Genomic DNA, 20,499 nt, shown 5'->3' with positions numbered 1-20,499 from the left:
TAGCTATTATAGTGGGTGTGTAGAGGTTTCTCATTTTTCTCTAAATTCCTCTATATTTTACTAACTAGAAATTAAAACTGTGCCAAATAAGAAATGAGTAAATAAAATAGAAACTCTAATGTCTACTTTTTCTTTTAATTTTTGAGAAATCTCTTAAAAACAAAGAGCTCTTATTATGAAGAAAACTTACAGAACAGCAATTTCTTCAGTTTCACCTCTTTTTTTTTTTTTTTTTTTTTCTGGCCACACAGCGGGGGCTTGAGGGATTTTAGTTCCCCTACCAGGGATCAAACCTGCACCCTTGACAGTGAAAGCGTGGAGTCCTAACCACTGGACCACCAGGGAATTCCCATTTCACCTCATTTTTTTCTTCTCCTAAATTCAACTAAAATATAAATTAATGCCTTTTATTTTAAAAAAGGTTATTAAGACTATTTTTACTTTCTCATCTATACTCTTTATGTACTTTTGAAATTTTCTCACATGAGCATATGTTAGTTTTATACTCAGAAACCAGTAAGTGGGACTTCCCTGGTGGCACAGTGGTTGAGAATCCGCCTGCCAATGCAGGGGACATGGGTTCCAGCCTTGGTCCAGGAAGATCCCACATGCTGCGGAGCAACTAAGCCTGTGAGCCACAACTAGTGAGCCTGCTCTCTAGAGCCTGTGAGCCACAACTACTGAGCCCACGTACCACAACTACTGAAGACCGCACACCTAGAGTCCGTGCTCCACAACAAGAGAAGCCAACGCAATGAGAAACCCGTGCACCACAACGAAGAGTAGCCCCCACTCGCCGCAACTAGAGAAAGCCCACGCACAGCAACGAAGGCCCAATGCAGCCAATAAATAAATAAATAGACAGATAGATAATTTAAAAAAAACAGTGTTAATTTCTTTTAAAAAATGAACTGAGAAAATGATAAGAATAGGCAGTAGGGGGCAACATAATATTGCTATTTTCATTTTAGAAACTCCGTAGCAATATTTTGGAGCTATAACATCATCAAATTAGGTACTCTTGATTTTCCATTAAAAATCTGGGAACAACGTTTCCCCCATTTCTAAATGTGAACTCTGTATGATCTCTAAGGAGTAATTCACTGCAACCTCCAGTCATCAGACATTTGCCTAGTATCTTTAATAAGTTGTTGTTGTTTTCCTGTAGGTAGCAAAAGTGATATTGTACAACTACTATACCTCCTGTCCCTATCTCCCCTTATCCACTCTGGAGCCCAATACCCTTCGACCCGACCCCCATCAAAATATTTAAATCAAAACAAGACAAATACCATGTTAGCATGAGTTATAGATAAAGAAAACAGGACAAATACAATTTTTACCTCAATATTTATTATTTTTATGTTTTTTCACTAATGCCACATAAAACCTAAGATCTCAGCTCTTAGAATACAAAAAGATAATTTCAAAGTGTATGTTAGCAAAAACATGTATGTAATATATATATAATACATATATAAAATAAAATTAGCATTTGTGCATGACAGCAGGTCAACAATGCTATGCTGCTTGTTAGCACACTGCTTATTTGTATAGCTTTATCAATCAGTTCCATCATCTCAATAGTTCGGCCTACCACGCTACTTTGAAACTTAACATAATTCAGGCCAAATTTTATGATAAAGAAAAGCATTACTTAAAGGGAGTCAGCTCATGTTTATTACAAGAAGAGAACAACCTTTATTATAATGTCTTCAATATACTGCCTCATTCTATCTATCCGAATTCTCTCCAAGTATTTGTTATATATAGACTATTTTGCTTCTCACTGCCCCTTTAATCAGGGGAGAAATTGTTGGTGTTGTTATCCTGAAATTTCCTTCATGTTGAATAAAGCCAATTTTCAAGCAGGACAAAGGTCTGTCCCCAAGACATTACGGCAGATCCCTAAAACATTCACAGATATAAATCCCAAATAGTCATAAGCTTTTACAGTAGTTGGAAAGATATGTCTGTGTGTGTACATATATATATATATATACACACACATATATATATGTGTGTATACGCATGTGGGTATATGTATGTGTATAAGTATATATACATACATACACACATATACATATGTGATAATCTTGGTCTACAAGGTATGAGAGGTTGTTTTTAGAGATTTTGGTTTCTTGATTAAACTGAACAAGAAGTAGTGACAACAACTCGGGATCTATCTGAAATAATTAGTTGGAGGAAAAATTCTAGCGCTCAGGTAGCAAGGAATTAGTGGCAAATGAGAAGGCTCCAAAAGAGAGTTCCCATAAGATATGTTAGGAAAAGTCTGAGGAGTCAACAGCTGATTTTGGAATTGAAGCAAATGGGAGTGTAATCAACAGGTAACAGTAAGGGCTAGAGAATGACAATCTAACTTTGAGTTCTCAGCCGATTTCTGGGATGAGAAAGGGAAAGAAGAGATATTCAGGCATTAGACCATGGACCAAGAATCACAACTCTGAACATGCAGTCCTGCAGGAATTCCTAAACCTACATCCCTGAAAACTTCTCTCTCATTGATGAAGCAGAGAATAGTTTCATTCTTGAAAAGAGAAAGTCTTGTGGGAAGATATAATTAAGTTCAACAGGAGATATATTCCCTAGGGCTGATATCTTAGTTAGGATGTTGTTTTCTGATTTGGGGGAATACTGCATTCTGTTACAGACAAAAACAAATGAGATAGATGAAATTCACTGTCTTAAACTTAGATAAGTTAGAAACTTAAGAGACATGTTAGACAAAGTAAATAGAAAATATATGTGTGACTATACCTAATATTGACAAGGCACTAAAAATACAAAAGGCAACCAAGGCACTAAATATTCACGGCACACTAGGTATGCATAAGACTTATCAAGTGCTCAATATGCGGGAGGTCTTAATTCAATTACCCACTGATGACACTTATTCTGGTCTGTCCTCTGCCCAGGAAATACAACTGAATCCTCAACTGCTCAGCAGGCTCACTGGCACCTACAGCTATGACCAGGTAAAACTGCCTTCTCTATTGAGCAAATGTGCCTCACTGGCCTCGGGCACACTCCATTCGATCGGGTCCCCTGGCTCAAATCTCAGCTCTGGTCCTCTTCCTAGCCACACTATCAGGGGGAAGGTGATGAGGCAGAGTAAGAGTCAGGACATAAGAACAGTATATAACTCAGGAATCAGGAACTGTACTCTCTCTACCTGACTGGCATCCTATACTAATAGTGTTAATCTAACCCGTCACTTTCTCCTTGTCCTTCACTGTATATTTCAAGTTGATTCAATAAACCATGTGATTTGAGCTTGTAACCCTTTCTGTTCCGTGACCTCTGGAATGGCTTGCTTGGTAGCGTATTTGGAGGCTACCATCATTATATCAAGGTAACTTCCCACAAGGCACGTGAACACAGTCAGAGACTTCGAAGATTTCTGGTCTTCTCATTTTATTTAGGCACAGGAGCCTGCTATCTATTACGAGCTCATTTAAGCTCTAAACCTCTTCTCATAGCTCACTATTCTCCATCTGCATCAGGCTTAACTTGGCTCTAAAGGACCAGAAACATATCACATTGAGAGAGTTAACTAACCTAAGTATTGAAGCTGCAATAACAACCTTGCATATTTCTCTTTGTTGCCTCTGCTAAATATCAGCCAAACTTCAGCAAATAATCTTGACGGAATAGTGCTTAAGTCTGGCCTGAAACCATAAAATGAGAGGAAGTAAGATCATGAGAAATGGAGAATATTATTAGCTATATAAAACAGGTAGGGCTTCCCCGGTGGTGCAGTGGTTGAGAGTCCGCCTGCCGATGCAGGGGACACGGGTTCGTGCCCCAGTTTGGGAAGATCCCACATGCCGCGGAGCGGCTGGGACCGTGAGCCATGGCTGCTGAGCCTGTGCGTCCGGAGCCTGTGCTCCGCAATGGGAGAGGCCACAACAGTGAGAGGCCCACGTACCGCAAAAAAAAAAAAAAAAAAAAAAAAAAAACAGGTAAGAAATTACCCATTACTGATTACAATTTTTCTTTTTTAAATTAATGACAGTAAGTCAAAACAGATGCATATTGAGAATCACTCCCCACAACCCAAGAGTTGTTTAAAGAAAGGATAGAGCTTGGTGACAATGTTTCAAGTAAAACTACAGCTACAGATTAGATGTTTTTGTATAAATGTATATCATTATAAACACAGCTAAGTGCTCGGCACAATAATATGAAGAGTAAAGTGCCAAATGTCATCTCTTAGATGAAACTAAAAGGGTAGATTAAAAAGGAAAAGCTATGTAAAAATTAAGCTATTAGAAACAATTCAAATTGTAAAAAACTATGTCTTAAAATGCCTTCTCTTCACTTCTGAAAATAAAAGAGAAGGCTTTCAATGCTTATTTAATTAAACACAGCTAGAGACAGTGCTCATTTTGGTATTACAACTGTTTAACCTCCGTCTAATACAGGTTATGTCAGTTCCCTAAATTCAACTTTGCCCCATTCCCATGTTTCCCCCATCCCTCCCTGCTAGTAACCGTGACACTGTGAGAAAAATTTTCTTATTTGGAATATTTCCATAGTATCATATAACCAACCACAAGATAGATAAATAGATAGATAGATAAGACAGACAGGCAGATAATATGGTCCATTGCCATACATTTATATGACAATCAGCATCATTATTTCATGGTTGTATTTTTACACAAAATTTTATATATGTATATATTATGTATTTTATATATATATAGAAAATTTTTATAAAACTACAACTGAAATAATGATGCTTATTTACATAAAGTCAACATTGTTATATAAACACTCCTATTATATGCAGTTTGTCATTTCTTCATCCCACTGCACTATGGCATAAGGGACAGAAGTTATAGTTACTTATTTCCTGAGCCAGGACACAGTGCTTGCACACACTGCATGTCCAGAATTGATATTCAGTGACCGGGTTTCCTGTGGCAACACATGTCGGCAGCTTGCCTTCCCCTCTGTAAAATAAGAGGGGACAATTATACTTTGAAACTTCTAATTCCTTAAAACTTCATTACGCTACAAAAACTGAAGAATGAAAAGCATTTCAAGGTAAGTTTCAAATAAAAAACTTTCCTTACAATGAGAAAATCAAGTATTAATCACTTATAAGACTAAATTAAATAGGGTATAATGTTAAGGTAGATTACTTCAAAATTTAGTGCTTTAATTATTATATTACACTATTTAGATATAAAAATCCAAGCTTCTAGTAAGGTGTTATAGAATGACATCTACTAGTTACATTTAGCCTACCCTTCAAGAAGGCTGTCCAATTCAGATTTTCTGTTATCTTTTGGAGTATGTTTGGTGAAGATTTCTAGAGCAAGATTTTCATATTGCTGTTTCTGTTCCGAACTGAGGGTCTCTAAAGATTCAAGTTTAATAAAAGCTTTTGAACAAGTGCCAAAAGCCCTACTGGCACATGCACAGAGTGCTAACAGAGAGTAGATCTCAACGGCAGGGATAATGTCTTCGTAGTCTCTCAGGTGAAGAGCTAGGAAAGAGAAGACAATTTGGATTTTTTAAAGCAATCATGATATCTTGAACATGCATGGGAAAAAAAATCTATGTTAAGCTGTTTCAGTTTAACCTACATGAACTTTAGCAAACTTAAAGAAAACAATGGTAGGTGCCCAGAGAACAAGTAGGAGGAAGGAGGCTCCATGATCTCCACATTCTGTGACTCCAGCTAACAGCTCAGGGCCTATAAAAATAATCATCATCAAATGATGCACATGGCTGTGCCACTTAGAAATATATACACAGACCAAAAATAACTGGTGTCAAAACACCCATCTTTTGTTGCATATAAATATGTTAGAATTTCTGTGGATTCTCAAGATATCATGTTTCTTTTTGTTACAAAACCAAAGCATGAAATCATGTTTTCTCTTTGTGTTTCTTTGAACAGATTATTGCTTTTGTTTGTCTTACTGAAACAATAGAACTTTGAGAAAAAAAGAAGTGAAAATGAGACTATAAGTTGTCAGTTCAGACAATTTATTTTGACAGCTACCATACCTTATTTTCAATTTTTCTATGCTGGAGATATAATCTCTTTCTTAAAAATGCACTGCACAGGGGCTTCCCTGGTGGCACAGTGGTTGAGAGTCCGCCTGCCGATGCAGGGGACACGGGTTCGTGCCCCGGTCCGGGAGGATCCCACATGCCGTGGAGCGGCTGGGCCGGTGAGCCATGGCCGCTGAGCCTGCGCGTCTGGAGCCTGTGCTCCGCAACGGGAGAGGCCACAACAGTGAGAGGCCCATGTACCGCAAAAAAAAAATGCACTGCACAATTAATATCAGATTGGTAACCAAATTGTATCTTTTTATTCTCTAGACCTTGCAATCTTAAAACTATCTTGTTATAGTATGATATTGGAAATTTCACAAAACAATTTAAAACAACATAATCGTGTATTTTACAACTAGATTCCTATAAACTGGTGTTGGGTCAAGTTTACAACAAAGTTCAGTGGAAGAAATTTATAAAAAGGAAATTCATTGAGTTACAATAAAGCATACACTCTAATTTCACAGGTTCACATGCAATAACTTACAAAGTATACATTGTTTCAGATCATTTTATCACTGAATGACAACAATATTAAAGCATATGGATATCTTCACCCAATAGGTAAAGAATCTCAAGTTAAAAGTCCAACTGAAAAAAAAAAAGGGCTTCCCTGGTGGCGCAGTGGTTGAGAGTCCGCCTGCCGATGCAGGGGACATGGGTTCGTGCCCCAGTCCGGGAAGATCCCACATGCCGCGGAGCAGTTAGGCCCGTGAGCCATGGCCGCTGAGCCTGTGCGTCTGGAGCCTGTGCTCCACAACGGGAGAGGCCACAACAGTGAGAGCCCCGCGTACCACAAAAAAAAAAAAAAAAAGTCCAACTGATCTTGTAATATAGTAAGTCTAGATACTGTGCATAAATTATATAAAATACATCTATTTTAAACAGTACATAACTTATATCACATATTAATCAGTTAAAATTCAATGAAGGTAAGTTATAAACATACAAAAATAAAAATGATTCCTATGTATAGCTGATAATCAATTAGAAAAAAAGGTACATTCCCCAGTGCTAACAATGACAAAAACAGGAATCAGCTACAAAAGAAATGTACAGAACATACAAGAAAACTACAGAACTTCAGAAACACAGATATACAAAAGGTTTTTAAAAATTGATGTTTATGGATGAGAAAACTCAATCTTATAAATATATCAATGATCCCAATATTAATACATTAAATTAACGTAATTCTAATTCAAAATCCACTAGGACTTCACTGAAACTCTTCCCACCTTCGAAAAGATTCTAAAGTTAATCTGAATGAACAAATGCAAGTGAATACCCAAAATGTTTTTCATAAAAGAAGAGGAATGAAGGATAACAGAAATTCCAGATATTAAAATGTAAAAGTAAGGTAAATAAGAGAAAGTACAGACACGGAGGTCCATGTCTAGAAAATAACTGCCTAGGAGGAGATTAACAAAATGTGTGAATTTAGTTTCATAAAGGTAGAATTTCAAATCCGTGAGGGATGAATACGTTTTTAATAAATGGTTTTGGAATAACTAAGAAGTTAAAATAAAATACAATATTTAATAACCTTGAAGTGAAGGACTTCCTCAGCATGACCCCCTATCAAGACTGATTGATAGGACTATGTAAAAAGCCACTGTCAATATCATCATCATGACTACCACTTCTCGAGGGCTCACAATATCCAGGCACTATAATAAGTAAATGTTCTTTTCATAAATTTCTCACTTAATCCTCAAAACAACCCTACGAAGAAGATCCTATTATCCCTACTTTTCACAAAAAGAAACTGAAGCTTAGAGAGGTTAAGTAATTATAACTTATAAATGCAGGGGAAATCAACAGATATGACAGAGGGTTACTATATATAATTTCTAAAGAGCTCTTACAAAAATAATGAATAAAGAAAAAGAAAAGTCATCACTATAGAATTCCAGAAACATTCAAATAAAAGAATTTCTCTAAGAAGGTTTCTTTTAAAGATGATGCCATTGTACTACAGATTGATGATGTATTGGGGTATGATGTGTGCTGGTGACGGCTATTTCAGAGTGGCCCAACCAATGTGACCCAGGGTGGGTGGTGACAGTGCCGGCAATGCTGTCATGGCCCATCTGAAAGTGCTGTAACGATTCAGTCATTCATATGCTTTGGTTTATAACATAATTCTCATAACTATACTCTTTTGGAGTTAACCTATCTAAACTTGAAGATATTGTTAATCCAGAAATGAAGATCCTGATACTACATGTAAATAATCTTCTATAAATTATAGTATGTAAATACGATGGCACATTATATAGGTATTAAAAATGACAACACAGATCTACATTTATCAACGTAGAAAGATAACTGCAATATACTGTTGAGGGTAAAAATCAAACTCAGGAGCAACATACATTGTGTGATATTATTTTAAATAAAACTGTATACAATTTTATAGGCTTGGAAAAAATGTCTAAAAGGTGGTTCACCCAAACGTTAGCAATGATTATCTCTGAATTATAAGATGATTTTACTTTTTTTGTATTTTTTTCTGTTTTGGTTGAAATTGTTATGTAAGTATCATATTTATAAAAAACATTTAACATACAGTTAAATGCTATAGAAATCTATCTACTAATATGGAAATATTTTATAACATATCATTATGTTTTTTTAAAAGTACACAAAAGTATGGTTTCTTATACTCTCAATATTTTAAAAAAACAAATTATTTCTAAATATATATACTTATTTTTATTTAAATATATATTTTATATAATTCTTATATATAATGTAATACATATTACAGATATTAAATATGTAAATTGTTTATATTTTTTATATATATATATACACATACACACACACACACACACATACACAAAAGGATATGAACTGGGCTATTAAGTGTTTAAGTGATAGTGAATGCTATGTATGTTCTTTTTGCTTATCTCAAACTTCTGGTTTTTCTGTGAACTGTATATATCGCTTTCCATGTATTAAAAAACAAAAACAACTTCAAAAAGGGAATGTGAAAAACAGATCATAAACAGCAAATCTCAAATATATGAAAATAAATCCACAGAAAAAAAGTGTTATTGAAATTAATATAGGGGCAACTTGAAGGAGCTAGCCCTTCATTTACAATTTATGATATTTTAGACATGTTATATACATTAGGTAACATGCCCACCTGTCTTCAATGCACTGTCAACACAGCCCTCGTAGAGTTGCCTCTGCGCCAGTATGAAGAAGTGGTAAGCCTCAGCCCCTCTCCAAGCATTATCAGTGAAACGACTAGTTGTGGACAGAACTTCTTCTTCCAGCAAACCAGCCAAAGCAGAAGTGGCCTACAAGGAAAGCAGACCCACATTTTCTGTCAGCACAACCCTAACAATGGTCCTTCCAATAGAGATGATTTCTTTTTTTTTTTATTAGTTTCTGCTTTATAACAAAGTGAATCAATCATACATATACATCTGTTCCCACATCCCTTCCCTCTTGCGTCTCCCTCCCTCCCACCCTCCCTATCCCACCCCTCCAGGCAGTCACAAAGCACCGAGCTGATCTCCCTGTGCTCTGTGGCTGCTTCCCACTAGCTAGCTACCTTACGTTTGGTAGTGTATATATGTCCATGCCTCTCTTTCGCTTTGTCACAGCTTACCCTTCCCCCTCCCCATATCCTCAAGTCCATTCTCAAGTAGGTCTGTGTCTTTATTCCTGTTTTACCCCTAGGTTCTTCATGACATTTTTTTTCTTAAATTCCATATATATGTGTTAGCATACAGTATTTGTCTTTCTCTATATTACTCAGCCATAAAAAGAAACGAAACTGAGCTATTTGTAATGAGGTGGATAGACCTAGAGTCTGTCATACAGAGTGAAGTAAGTCAGAAAGAGATGATTTCTGAAACTGGTATATCAATACATTAAAATAGCTCAGTTAGCAGATTTTATCATGATAAAACTGTCACTACAGACTTAATGTCTCCATTATAATTCACATTTTGTTAAACTGATATGATCAGATTTTTTCTTCAGTTTTATTAAGGTATAATTGACAAATCAAATTGTAAGATATTTAAAGTGTACACCGTGGTGATTTGTATACGGGTACATCTCCTCCCCATAGTAACATCAAATTTTTAAATAGAATTGATTAAACTTTAAGTTAATATAAGGCTCATCTGCACATTAAAATAACATATATATTCTAGGAAAGTTTTTAAAACTCACTGATTAGAAAGGATTTACCAAGTAAGGAATTTAAGCAAAGATTACAGATTAGTAAAAAAATATAATTTTCAGTATTTCCAAGTTGAAATGTCTAAATGTGAGCAGTAATTCCAAATCATTCATTCCTTTTCCTCATATCATTTAAGAAAATAAATGCAAACAAGTAAATTAAATGGCCTGTCCATAAAGAGAAGTTTGATAGTTCTTTCTTCCTTAAACACTTCAGATGACTTAACGTTACTTAATGTTCTACCTTACCTCTGAGCTCTTTCCTTTAGCTTTTCCTCGTTGGGCATTTTTCATTTGTTCATGGTACTTCTCTATAAGTAAAGCTGATAGTACATAAAGCTTCTTAACACGTAAAGGTTTAGCTCTTTTCTTTGCCTCTTCATCTGCAATCTTCAAACGTTTAAAGAATTGGGGGAAAATATTTCTTAATCTATACTTGTACAAATATTATCATTTCTGAAATATGATTCTCTAAAAAAAGGAGGAAAGTCAGTAGGGTGGAATATAAATACCACCCATTTTCTTTTCCATAGTACTGATAAGTACTTAGTTCTTTCCTTAGTATTTAGCCATTAGAGTTAAAACTCAAAACAATTTTAGAAAATTACAGATGCTGATAAATAATTAAATAAAAATGAAGAAAGCTTTCATAGAATGGCTAGTATTTTATATAACAAAGAGATTTTAAAAATAATGTTCCAAGTACCCAGAGATAAGATGGCTTTAACATGTTACATCCTTCAGAAATTTAAATTTTAAATTTTTTTTAATGATTCGGAGGGATATTTTTCCTTTGTCATTAAATTGAATGGGAAAAGTATAGACTAGAATGTAAAATTTGCATACATTAATACTGTTACCAGTCATGTTCCCTCCAAATGCATACTATGAAAAGTGTAACGTCGAGATTGGGATTGACATATATATATATGTCAATATATATACACTAATATGTATAAAATAGATAACTAATAAGAACCTGCTGTATAAAAAAAAAGTGATATATAATAAAATCTTTCTTAAATAAAAAAAAGTGTAATGTCTTTAAAACTTGCACATTTAAAAGGATTTAAAGTTTTGTTATCATCAGGATTTAAATTCCAGTTAAGGGAATTTGTACTTTATGGTCCCTGAAAATTCTATAATTCTCTGTTAACTTCGGTATTAAGTAAATATAAAACTGCTTAAGCATCGATAAGGTGCTAAAAGTAATAAACAGCCTTTTTGTTAAAATGTAATAATACTAAGATAACACATAGTTATAGTAGTAATAAATGAGAGGGATTTTGCAATAACAAATATTTGTCTCCAAAAAACGGAAAATGTATCCTTGAGTTATAAGAAAACACTGGTAACTAGAACAAGCCAACTACTCACCAAGATTATTACATTACCTTAAACATCAGCTTAGCAGCATCATAAAAGTAACTGGCTTTCCGATAGAGTTCTATGGCATCCAGAATTTTATTCTTTTCCAATAAATGAGATGCATACCTCGCTAACAGGGAACCAATTTCTTTCATATTATGACTTTTAGCCAATTCAACAGCTTTGTTCCACTGGGGAAAAAATATATATAGCATACAATTACCCAAGCATTTATAGTCAGATATGTCTTAAAATACATACAATAAAGCTTTAAGTTTATAATAATAAATAACACTATATCAAAATTAAAAACTGCTATATGTTTTTAAAAATCACTTAAAATCAGAGCCATTTTACATTTTAGGAGTCAAACATGTCAAAATAATCAAATGATCTAAGACTGATTTGCTTAAGAAGTACATCTGAAAAAGAAAGCGTCCAAGTTTATAATCACATTAATCTTATAATTCTAATTTTGCACAAACTATGAGCAAGAAAAAGATATATTTGTTTATAGTAAAAAAATACACAATTTCAGTTAAGAAAAGGTCCTATCAGATCTAACATTTTAAAGTTATTTTTATAAAGCAAATGGAGCTTTATAAAATACTTCAAGAAAATACTTAAAAGAATACATTGATAGTCAACAATTTCAACAATTCTGCATTTTAATTTTAGTTAAATTCCAGCTCTTAAAAATATCAAATATGTGTTTCCTATAAGGGGAAAGGAAAATAGATTTGCCAAAATAAATACTGATAAAGTAACTCAATTCCTTCCTCTTGCAATGACCATTAACTGGTCCTTCTTTGGAAACAAAACCCAAGCCTAATAAAATGCAGAAAATTATGAAATTACTTCCAGACAAAAACTTGCCAGACTAAAAGCACAGGGTTTATTCAGGTTCCCATACTGAGTTAGTTATGAGCGGGTCACCCTTAATGGTAGCATTTCAAGAGGTAAATGCAAATTCCAACATTTTCTCAGTCCTCAACTAAGTAAGAAACTATCTGGCTCCTTTCACAAAATCCATCTCAAGCTCTCCAACCCTTACTGGCAACAGTCTTTAAAGCATCACTATGGTGACTTTAATTTTCAGTTCCTTACTCGGTTGAGATGTACACAGGTATCCACTGCTGCCTTTGGTTGGTTACATTTCAAAAACGCAGTCACTGCTTGTTCACACATTCCCGCTCTCACAAACATCTGTGCTATTTCCTGTGGACAAAATAATACTATCGATCTCATAGAACAAGGAAATCACTTATATTTTAACTTATAAAACTCCATAGGGACATAAGAATATTACATTTTCTGGTGGCTACAGTAATTTTTCTTTTAAATGGACGTAGGGGCAGGGGCTACAAACCAGAAGAGATGCTAAAACATCACCTTCTATAAAATCTGTGCTTCACTGGCTCACAGCATGGATCTTATTTTCAGCCAGGTTCTGAAGATACTGCACTCTTACCTTCTCTCAGTGCAGTAGCTAGCTTACAGAAATACCAAGCTCCAAAACAAACCCCACGCTAGTAAGTAAAAAAAAAACTTTAAGGCAATTGATGTTATACTCAATGTCAATCATTAATTAGAGGTTTAAGGGAAACCTGACACTCAGAGGGCTCTCAAATACCTCTATAAAGCAATGCCCCAGACAAGTTGGCCATTCATCAGTTCAGGAAGCTGGACCAAAAACAGAGGAGGAGAACCACAACAACCACCGATCATACCCCTTGGGCTGTACTTGCCATCTTCAGAATATCACTTTTTTTTCTTTCTTAATATCTAATTGGTCAGAGTTTTCTCTCCCCATCCCTCCTCCTAAAATATTTTGGGATATATCATAAAAGTACAATTTTGTACCCAACTATCTTTTTCAAAGTAATGCTTATATTTTCCTGATTATAAAGTAATACATTCTTATGGTAAAAAAAATTAGAAAATATGAGAAAATAAAGGTACACATAATCTTATTCCCATAAGAAACCTCTCTCTATATTCTGGTGTAATTTCCTAATATCTGTGTCCTATGAATATATACGTATATGTGTGTTTGTGAATATATCGTAATCATATTAAATATAGTTTTGTAACCTGTGTTCCTCACTTAAATATTTTGTACATTTTTCCATATTATTAAAAAATCCTCCAAAATTTGATTTAAAATTTGCAGTACTACTGAAAATTTTTAATTATTTTAAATATTTAATTATTATAGCTATAATTACTTAGTACTTAATCAGTAATATTACTGCTCTGGATACCGTACAGCAACATTTTTTTTCTGTGTCATCAGACACACCTAACAGATGACAGTATAATGTCAGATACACAGTCCCTAATCCCAGGGTTGTAAGTAATTTCAGTTTTCCTACTCAAGTAAATATATAAGATTGAGAATAAGGGTGTGTAAAAATGCCATTATTACAGGGATAATTGCTCTGATTCACAACAGAGAAAAGAACTGAATTAACAGAATTCTATACTCATCTATTAAGTAACTGACAAAATTTTGTAGCAGAACCCACAACTGATATACGTCCAGACCCTGCAGTTGAGAGCTACTACCTCTCCAGGTCTTGTACAACTCAGTGATTTACCTTTCTGATAAAACAAATAAAATACAAGCTCACTTACATTATTCAACAATTAATTTAAAGAGCCTTAAAAAGAAAATTTAGAACAAAGTTATAGAGAACTCTGCTTTTAGTTTCTCTTTTTTTCAACATTAAATCCTTTATTGTTAATATAACCTAATAAAAGTCAAGCTATCTTGACTTTTATTGCTAATATAACCTAATAAAAGTTTATTGTGAACCTAATAAAAGTTGAAGCTATCTTTTCTTATAGCAAATTTCAAACATACATATGCACACGCTACTCCCCAGACCCACCTCAAATCATTTTGAAGCGAATCTCTGACAACATGTCATTTCATCTGTAAATATTTCACATGTTCAGCTAATTTTTTAAAGCAAGTTTACAAAACTGACAAGCCTACACAAGACTGTGATCATGTTAAAGTAGTAGGAATATGACTGATTTCTTTCTCTCCAGTTTCAATCATTCGGTAATACTGGTAAATTGTTTTAATAACTAAAGCATCATTCCATGCCTAAGAAACTGTAAAGTTTTAGTTAATTTTTAATTTTCTGTATTGCAGAGGACATTTCCAGACTATGACATAAAAACCTTATAAAGTAACCTAACAACTCCAAAAACTGACATTTATAATACCTACTGGAAGCAACTTGTGGTTTTCTGGAAGTGAATTGGCAAGATTCTCCAACCCCTCATAATCCTCTAACATATAATAACACTCAGCTAAGCGTTCCTGGTTCCGGCCTTGTACATAATATTGTACAGCATTCAGCCTACGGAAAGAAAAAAAAAACCTTTTAAAACTAACATGAATCTCCTCATAAATAAGCACTTTTACTAAAAATGTTCTTTCATTAGAATGCCAGCACTAGTATTATTCTAATCATCTTTAGTTACAGCATGTCTTTGAAGCATATAAACTGAATGAAAAACTAAACTAAAGACTGCATAGCATATTTTAGTTACAACATTCTTTGAATGTTCTTAAGAAATATGTTTTAATCTGATATACAGTTGTATTTCCAAACAGTGACATAAATAAATAAGCATACTGATCAAAATAACTTAAGAATAAAAGTCAATGATTTCTGAAAATAATCTATAATAACAAAAGAAAATATAAACTGTGGCCTCAAACAGTAGAAAGCTCCCTGGAACTACAGTACAAGTCTTCTGGGTTTTGAAACTCCAGAGTCTTACGGTGCTTACCTGACAGCTTGAAGGATCTCTTGCTCCTCAATGTGAAGCCAGAGCTATGTGAATTTTGGGATCTGGAAGGATGATCTTCATTTCCCTAGCATTATTTCATAGGGAAGTACTCAGGCAGTTACAATTTTAAGTGCCAAATGAACGGATGAGGGGGTCCAGATAGGTTACTTACCACTTTTGCCGATCAGCAAAGTAGTCTCCGATGGCATTGTGGGCTTGTTCAAGGAGACTGTCATCCGCATCACCAGATCCAGTTTTCAGGAGCTGGAGTACTCGAAACCAATCTCCCAACTTCAGCCGGAGGCCAATAGCCAGATCTCTACAAAAAATGACATTCACTCATTCATTCATTCACCAAGTATCTATCAAGCGCCTACTATGTGCTAGGTTCAATTCTAGGGTACTGAGAATACACAACAATGAAGAGACAGATAAGGTAACTCCAAACATTTTAGAAATTTAGCTTCACCAGGTAAGAGGCAATGGAGAGAACCTGCAAAAGGAAAGAGGAAAACAATTTCCCGCCTCTTATTTTCCTAGACTTTCAATCTACTTGGCAAAATAATGACTTAAATAATAATCACTTCTTTTCATCAATTTCTTAAGACATAATCAGACTTATTTCATGTTTACATGTTTGGTTTTATATTTCTTTTCAGGGCTTGAGTTGTATTAGCAACCTCCTGAAAGTACAAATCATAAAAATTAGATATAATGTTCACAGCTGAAATGAAGTTCATACGGTATTTTATATAAATAAAAATGAAATATAAAGAATAAAACTCAATCCCTAAATACCTTTGATTTTTATTTCATGCTCCTTGACAACTGAAAATTAAATAATGGCCTAAACCAAAAAAGAGAACCCAAATAATGAGTGGTGTAATAAATGATAAAGCCTCCAGTCTCTGCAGTCATATGAATTTTTTTCCTACCAAGTGAAAAATCTCCCATAGCCAGTCATTAATATTACATAAAAACAGAGAAGAGAGCTGCCCCCAAATTACAAAGCATAAATTAATGAAGGTCATGTAGACTATCTACGTTGTAATCCAAACTGAAATTATTTTCTGAAAGGGATGGTATGATACATTTAGTCTACTTTACAATCCTCATTTGTGGAAAAAAAAAAAAAATCACAAATTCTGGAAGTAGTCCGGATGCCTGCACCTTTATCACTTACCTTCTGTCCATATCGAGATATATCCTTTCAGCCTCTTCGAACCTGCCAAAGTAGGCAGCCACTTCCGCCTGCTTCATGGACTCACTCTGCAGGTTACCCAGGCGCTTCACAAACTTAATGCCTTGGTAATCTTTGCAACGCACAAACGCTTGCTCTGCAGTGTGCAAATCCAGTTTCTGAAGAGCTGCTTCAGCCAGTAGGCGCCTTTATTAAAAAGAGAAACAGAAAAGCCAATGGTGAATTATGGATAAACAAGTCTTGACTCAGAATTCAATTATTACACCTACTGTTTCTAGTGAAACATGGTGGAAAGTGATTATTTTAACACATTTATACGTTTCATATAATATTATGCTTATGTTGAATACTTCTGAATCTAAAATAAATTTCTATATTTTAAAAAGAAGAATAAAAACAGAAGCCTATTCCCATCAGGAGCCTCGTATGAGAGCAGGGGACGACAGAGCTGAGACTTTACACCTGAAAATTTGAGAGGTTTTATTTATTTATTTTTAAATACCAAAGTCGGGGGTGTGGATTATCCTCTATGAATTGAGATGCATCCTCAATTCCAACCTTCTCAATCAGTGCTCGGCTATCTCTCAGGGACCGAATCTCAAAGTTAATGATACAATCCTTGTTTGGATATTCTGGATTCTAAAAGTAAAGATGAAAAGAAAGAAATTCAAATAGTTGCCTTTAGAATATTTTTTTTTACAGTAAAAACGGCAAACAAATAAACAACTGCATCATATTGTGAGCAAAACTGGGAAAAAGAGAAATTGCCATGTGTGGGTCTTTTGAATTATCTGGAAAACACCCACAGTCCACAAGTGAAGTCCCTCCTGAGGCAATCAGGGGAAAAGGGGACAGTCGTCAAAGGGGTCCCTTACAATCATGCAGCCTTGTCTCCCTCGGCTCAAAATGTCTTTCCCCAGGAGCTACTCTCTTCCCATCCCAAGTGCCACCAGCCTCCACTGGAGCAGAAAACAGCATGTGCAGGGCCTCTACCCCTCACTCCTTAATCTACTCTTTTTTTCTATTATTGAAAAAAACAATTATAAATAGCAGTAGCTCTGAGGGTGAGTATGGACAGATTTACTGGGAAGAGGCATGAGGGAACTTTCTAGCATGATAGTAATGTTCTGTATCTTGACAGGGGTTTGAATTGCACGACTGTATGCATTTGTCATAACTCACTGACTGGTACACTTAAGATCTGTGCATTTCATTGTATGCAAATTTTATTTCAAGTGAAAGAAAACTATAAGCAAATACTGAACTTGAATTAGTGAACTTTAATTAATGATATGCATGCTAAGGTATATATGTACTAACTGAAATATATTAAAAAATGACTGATTAATGGGCAGATAGAGAGATGGACAGAAATATGACACAGCAAGTATAGTAAAATGTTAAATAGAATTTAAGTGCTGTCCACATGCTGTTGGGCAGCAGACAAATTTAAAAAAAAAAAAAAGAAAGAAAATGGGCTGGCTTTCATCACTACTTTCCTTTTATAATTTAGCAGCCTGACAAAGAAAAAAAAATTTAAAGGCCAGTCTTGCAGCAAAGAACTAGCTAACAGCCAGAGAAAGAACACAAACAGTTAAAAGGAACTCACCGATATTCTACATATTCTAAGTAACAAAAAAGTGAAGCATACAAGAAAATTAGAGCCCCCTTGTGTAAAAGAGTAATGGCTCCCATGGACCAGAGTTCTCTGAAAAGGTTAACTGAGCCACACATACCCCTTCCCCACCCTGCAACTGAACCCCTGTATCTAGAAACTGAAAAGTTCTTAGGGAACTACCGTACAGAGTAGGATGGAAAGAGCATGAGGTTTGGACTCAAACAGTCCTCATCCCTTGCTGGTTATGTGGCAGCTCTTTCTAGAACCTGCCCTACCCCACTCCCTACCCACCCAGGAAGCCAGGCCCATCTTCCCCAAATACAAACCTAATCATATCATTCTCCTGTATTACTCCGCCACCGACTCCAGGATCAAGTGCAAACTCCACAGCAAGGCATACGAGGTCACTTATGACCTGGGCCCCCTACCCCATTACCTCTCCCCAGCCTCATTTCTGCCAGCACTACAGTTACACACACCAGCTTTGAAGCCAGAAAGCTTGGAGTCAAACCATGCTTTTGCCTACTGCTAACCGGGTATCACTGGCAAATCAGCTTGTTTCTCCAAGCCTCAGATTCTTCCTCTGAAAAAATGGAATAGTAATCAAACTTACTTCCTAGCATTGGGAGGATTAAGTGAGATCACACATATCAAACACGGAGCACAATGCCTAGCCGTGTTATTCTCATTATTCACAGTCTCAGAACTGACCCAATGCTCTCTTGCTTCAGACCTTTGAAGAGGTACACCTACTGACTGAACCACAGCAACCCTGCCCCTCCTCCAGTTGCTGAAGTTCTTGTCTATCTCCCCAACTCCTCTACTTGAAGCCAGGAACTGTCTTACTGGCTCTCAATAAATATTTGCTGAGTCAACGAACAGATGAATTTTGGGTAAATCATTTTCAGCCACTAAGAGCCTTCCTCACCTAAAAATGAGGTCTGTGTAATGTCTACCAGGTACAGCTGTAATCACAAACATCTCATACAAAGGAACTTTAGTGAACGTTAATTCCTGTCCTTTTCCTTCTGCACTCCTTCTTCTCTAGTCCTCCAAGAAATTTCTCATGTTATTTCTTTTTCCTATTTTATTGAAATATAATTGGCATATAACACTGTATTACTTTTAGATGTACAACACTCATGTTGTTTCTTAAAACTGTATGCTTGAAGGAATCCACAGTTCAGCTAAATATTTCCTGGGTCAACAAGACCTCAGAGGGAACTAAGGTATGACAATATTCTTTTCTTTACGGTTTTGCATGTAGTAAGTCAGACGGATGACAAAATTGTCACACAGAACCTGGTTTTCCCTCACAGTTTAACAATGCCTGCCAGTAAACCAGGCAACAGTACTGTAGTTATGCTTTTTTTTTTAACATCTTTATTGGAGTATAATTGCTTTACAATGGTGTGTTAGTTTCTACTTTATAACAAAGTGAATCAGTTATACATATACATATATCCCCATATCTCCTCCCTCTTGCATCTCCCTCCCTCCCACCCTCCCTATCCCACCCCTCTAGGTGGTCACAAAGCACCGAGCTGATCTCCCTGTGCTATGTGGCTGCTTCCCACTAGCTATCTATTTTACCTTTGGTAGTGTATATATGTCCATGCCACTCTCTCACTTTGTCACAGCTTACCCTTCCCCCTCCCCGTGTCCTCAAGTCCATTCTCCAGTAGGTCTGTGTCTTTATTCCCATCTTACCCCTAGGTTCTTCATGACATTTTTTTTTCTTAGATTCCATATATATGTGTTAGCGTACGGTATTTGTCCTTCTCTTTCTGACTTTCTTTATCCTAGTATTAGATATGCATAAAATGTGTATCAAGAATTTTAAAGTACATCTAACCAGTTTAAATATGTGTTTTAAAAAATTCTTCATAAAAGTCAATATAAACATCAGAGCAACACATCACAGGCATTTTTAAGCATTCCAGAATTTAAGGCAATCAGCAACTATGAGCCTTTCTTGACAAAAATTATAATGATGAAATCCAGCCAACTAAAAGATTAATCAAAATTAAGAACTCATGTACAGAGAAAATGTAGAAAAAGACTGGTAATAGCTTTCATTTAAATATAAGATACACATGTGGAAAATTAGGGTTACAAAACAAAATGTAAATGTTCTAAATCTTGACAACATAAAAATAACAATATGCCTAACAAAAAGAAGAGAGAAAGAGGGAGA

General features: G+C 35.3%; 1 protein-coding gene across 1 annotated transcript in view; it reads right to left on the bottom strand.

The window, feature by feature from the left end:
- Nucleotides 1-4,756: 4,756 nt before the first annotated feature.
- Nucleotides 4,757-20,499, bottom strand: part of WDR35 (WD repeat domain 35) — a 59,354-nt gene continuing 43,611 nt past the window's right edge. The window contains exons 18-27 of the mRNA XM_081255091.1: nucleotides 17,187-17,323; nucleotides 16,667-16,870; nucleotides 15,656-15,802; nucleotides 14,915-15,047; nucleotides 12,781-12,891; nucleotides 11,700-11,864; nucleotides 10,555-10,695; nucleotides 9,254-9,410; nucleotides 5,278-5,518; nucleotides 4,757-4,979 (exon numbers count right to left, since the gene is read on the bottom strand). Coding sequence (XP_081111217.1) covers nucleotides 4,829-4,979; nucleotides 5,278-5,518; nucleotides 9,254-9,410; nucleotides 10,555-10,695; nucleotides 11,700-11,864; nucleotides 12,781-12,891; nucleotides 14,915-15,047; nucleotides 15,656-15,802; nucleotides 16,667-16,870; nucleotides 17,187-17,323 — 1,587 coding nt within the window. The 3' untranslated portion in view covers nucleotides 4,757-4,828. The remainder of the gene's footprint in view (nucleotides 4,980-5,277; nucleotides 5,519-9,253; nucleotides 9,411-10,554; nucleotides 10,696-11,699; nucleotides 11,865-12,780; nucleotides 12,892-14,914; nucleotides 15,048-15,655; nucleotides 15,803-16,666; nucleotides 16,871-17,186; nucleotides 17,324-20,499) is intronic.

Source organism: Mesoplodon bidens, assembly GCF_964165515.1.
Source record: "Mesoplodon bidens genome assembly, chromosome: 14".
NCBI classification, from domain to species: Eukaryota; Metazoa; Chordata; class Mammalia; order Artiodactyla; family Ziphiidae; genus Mesoplodon; species Mesoplodon bidens.
The sequence above is the reverse complement of the archived record's forward strand: the minus strand, read 5'-3'. Positions and strand labels throughout refer to the sequence as shown.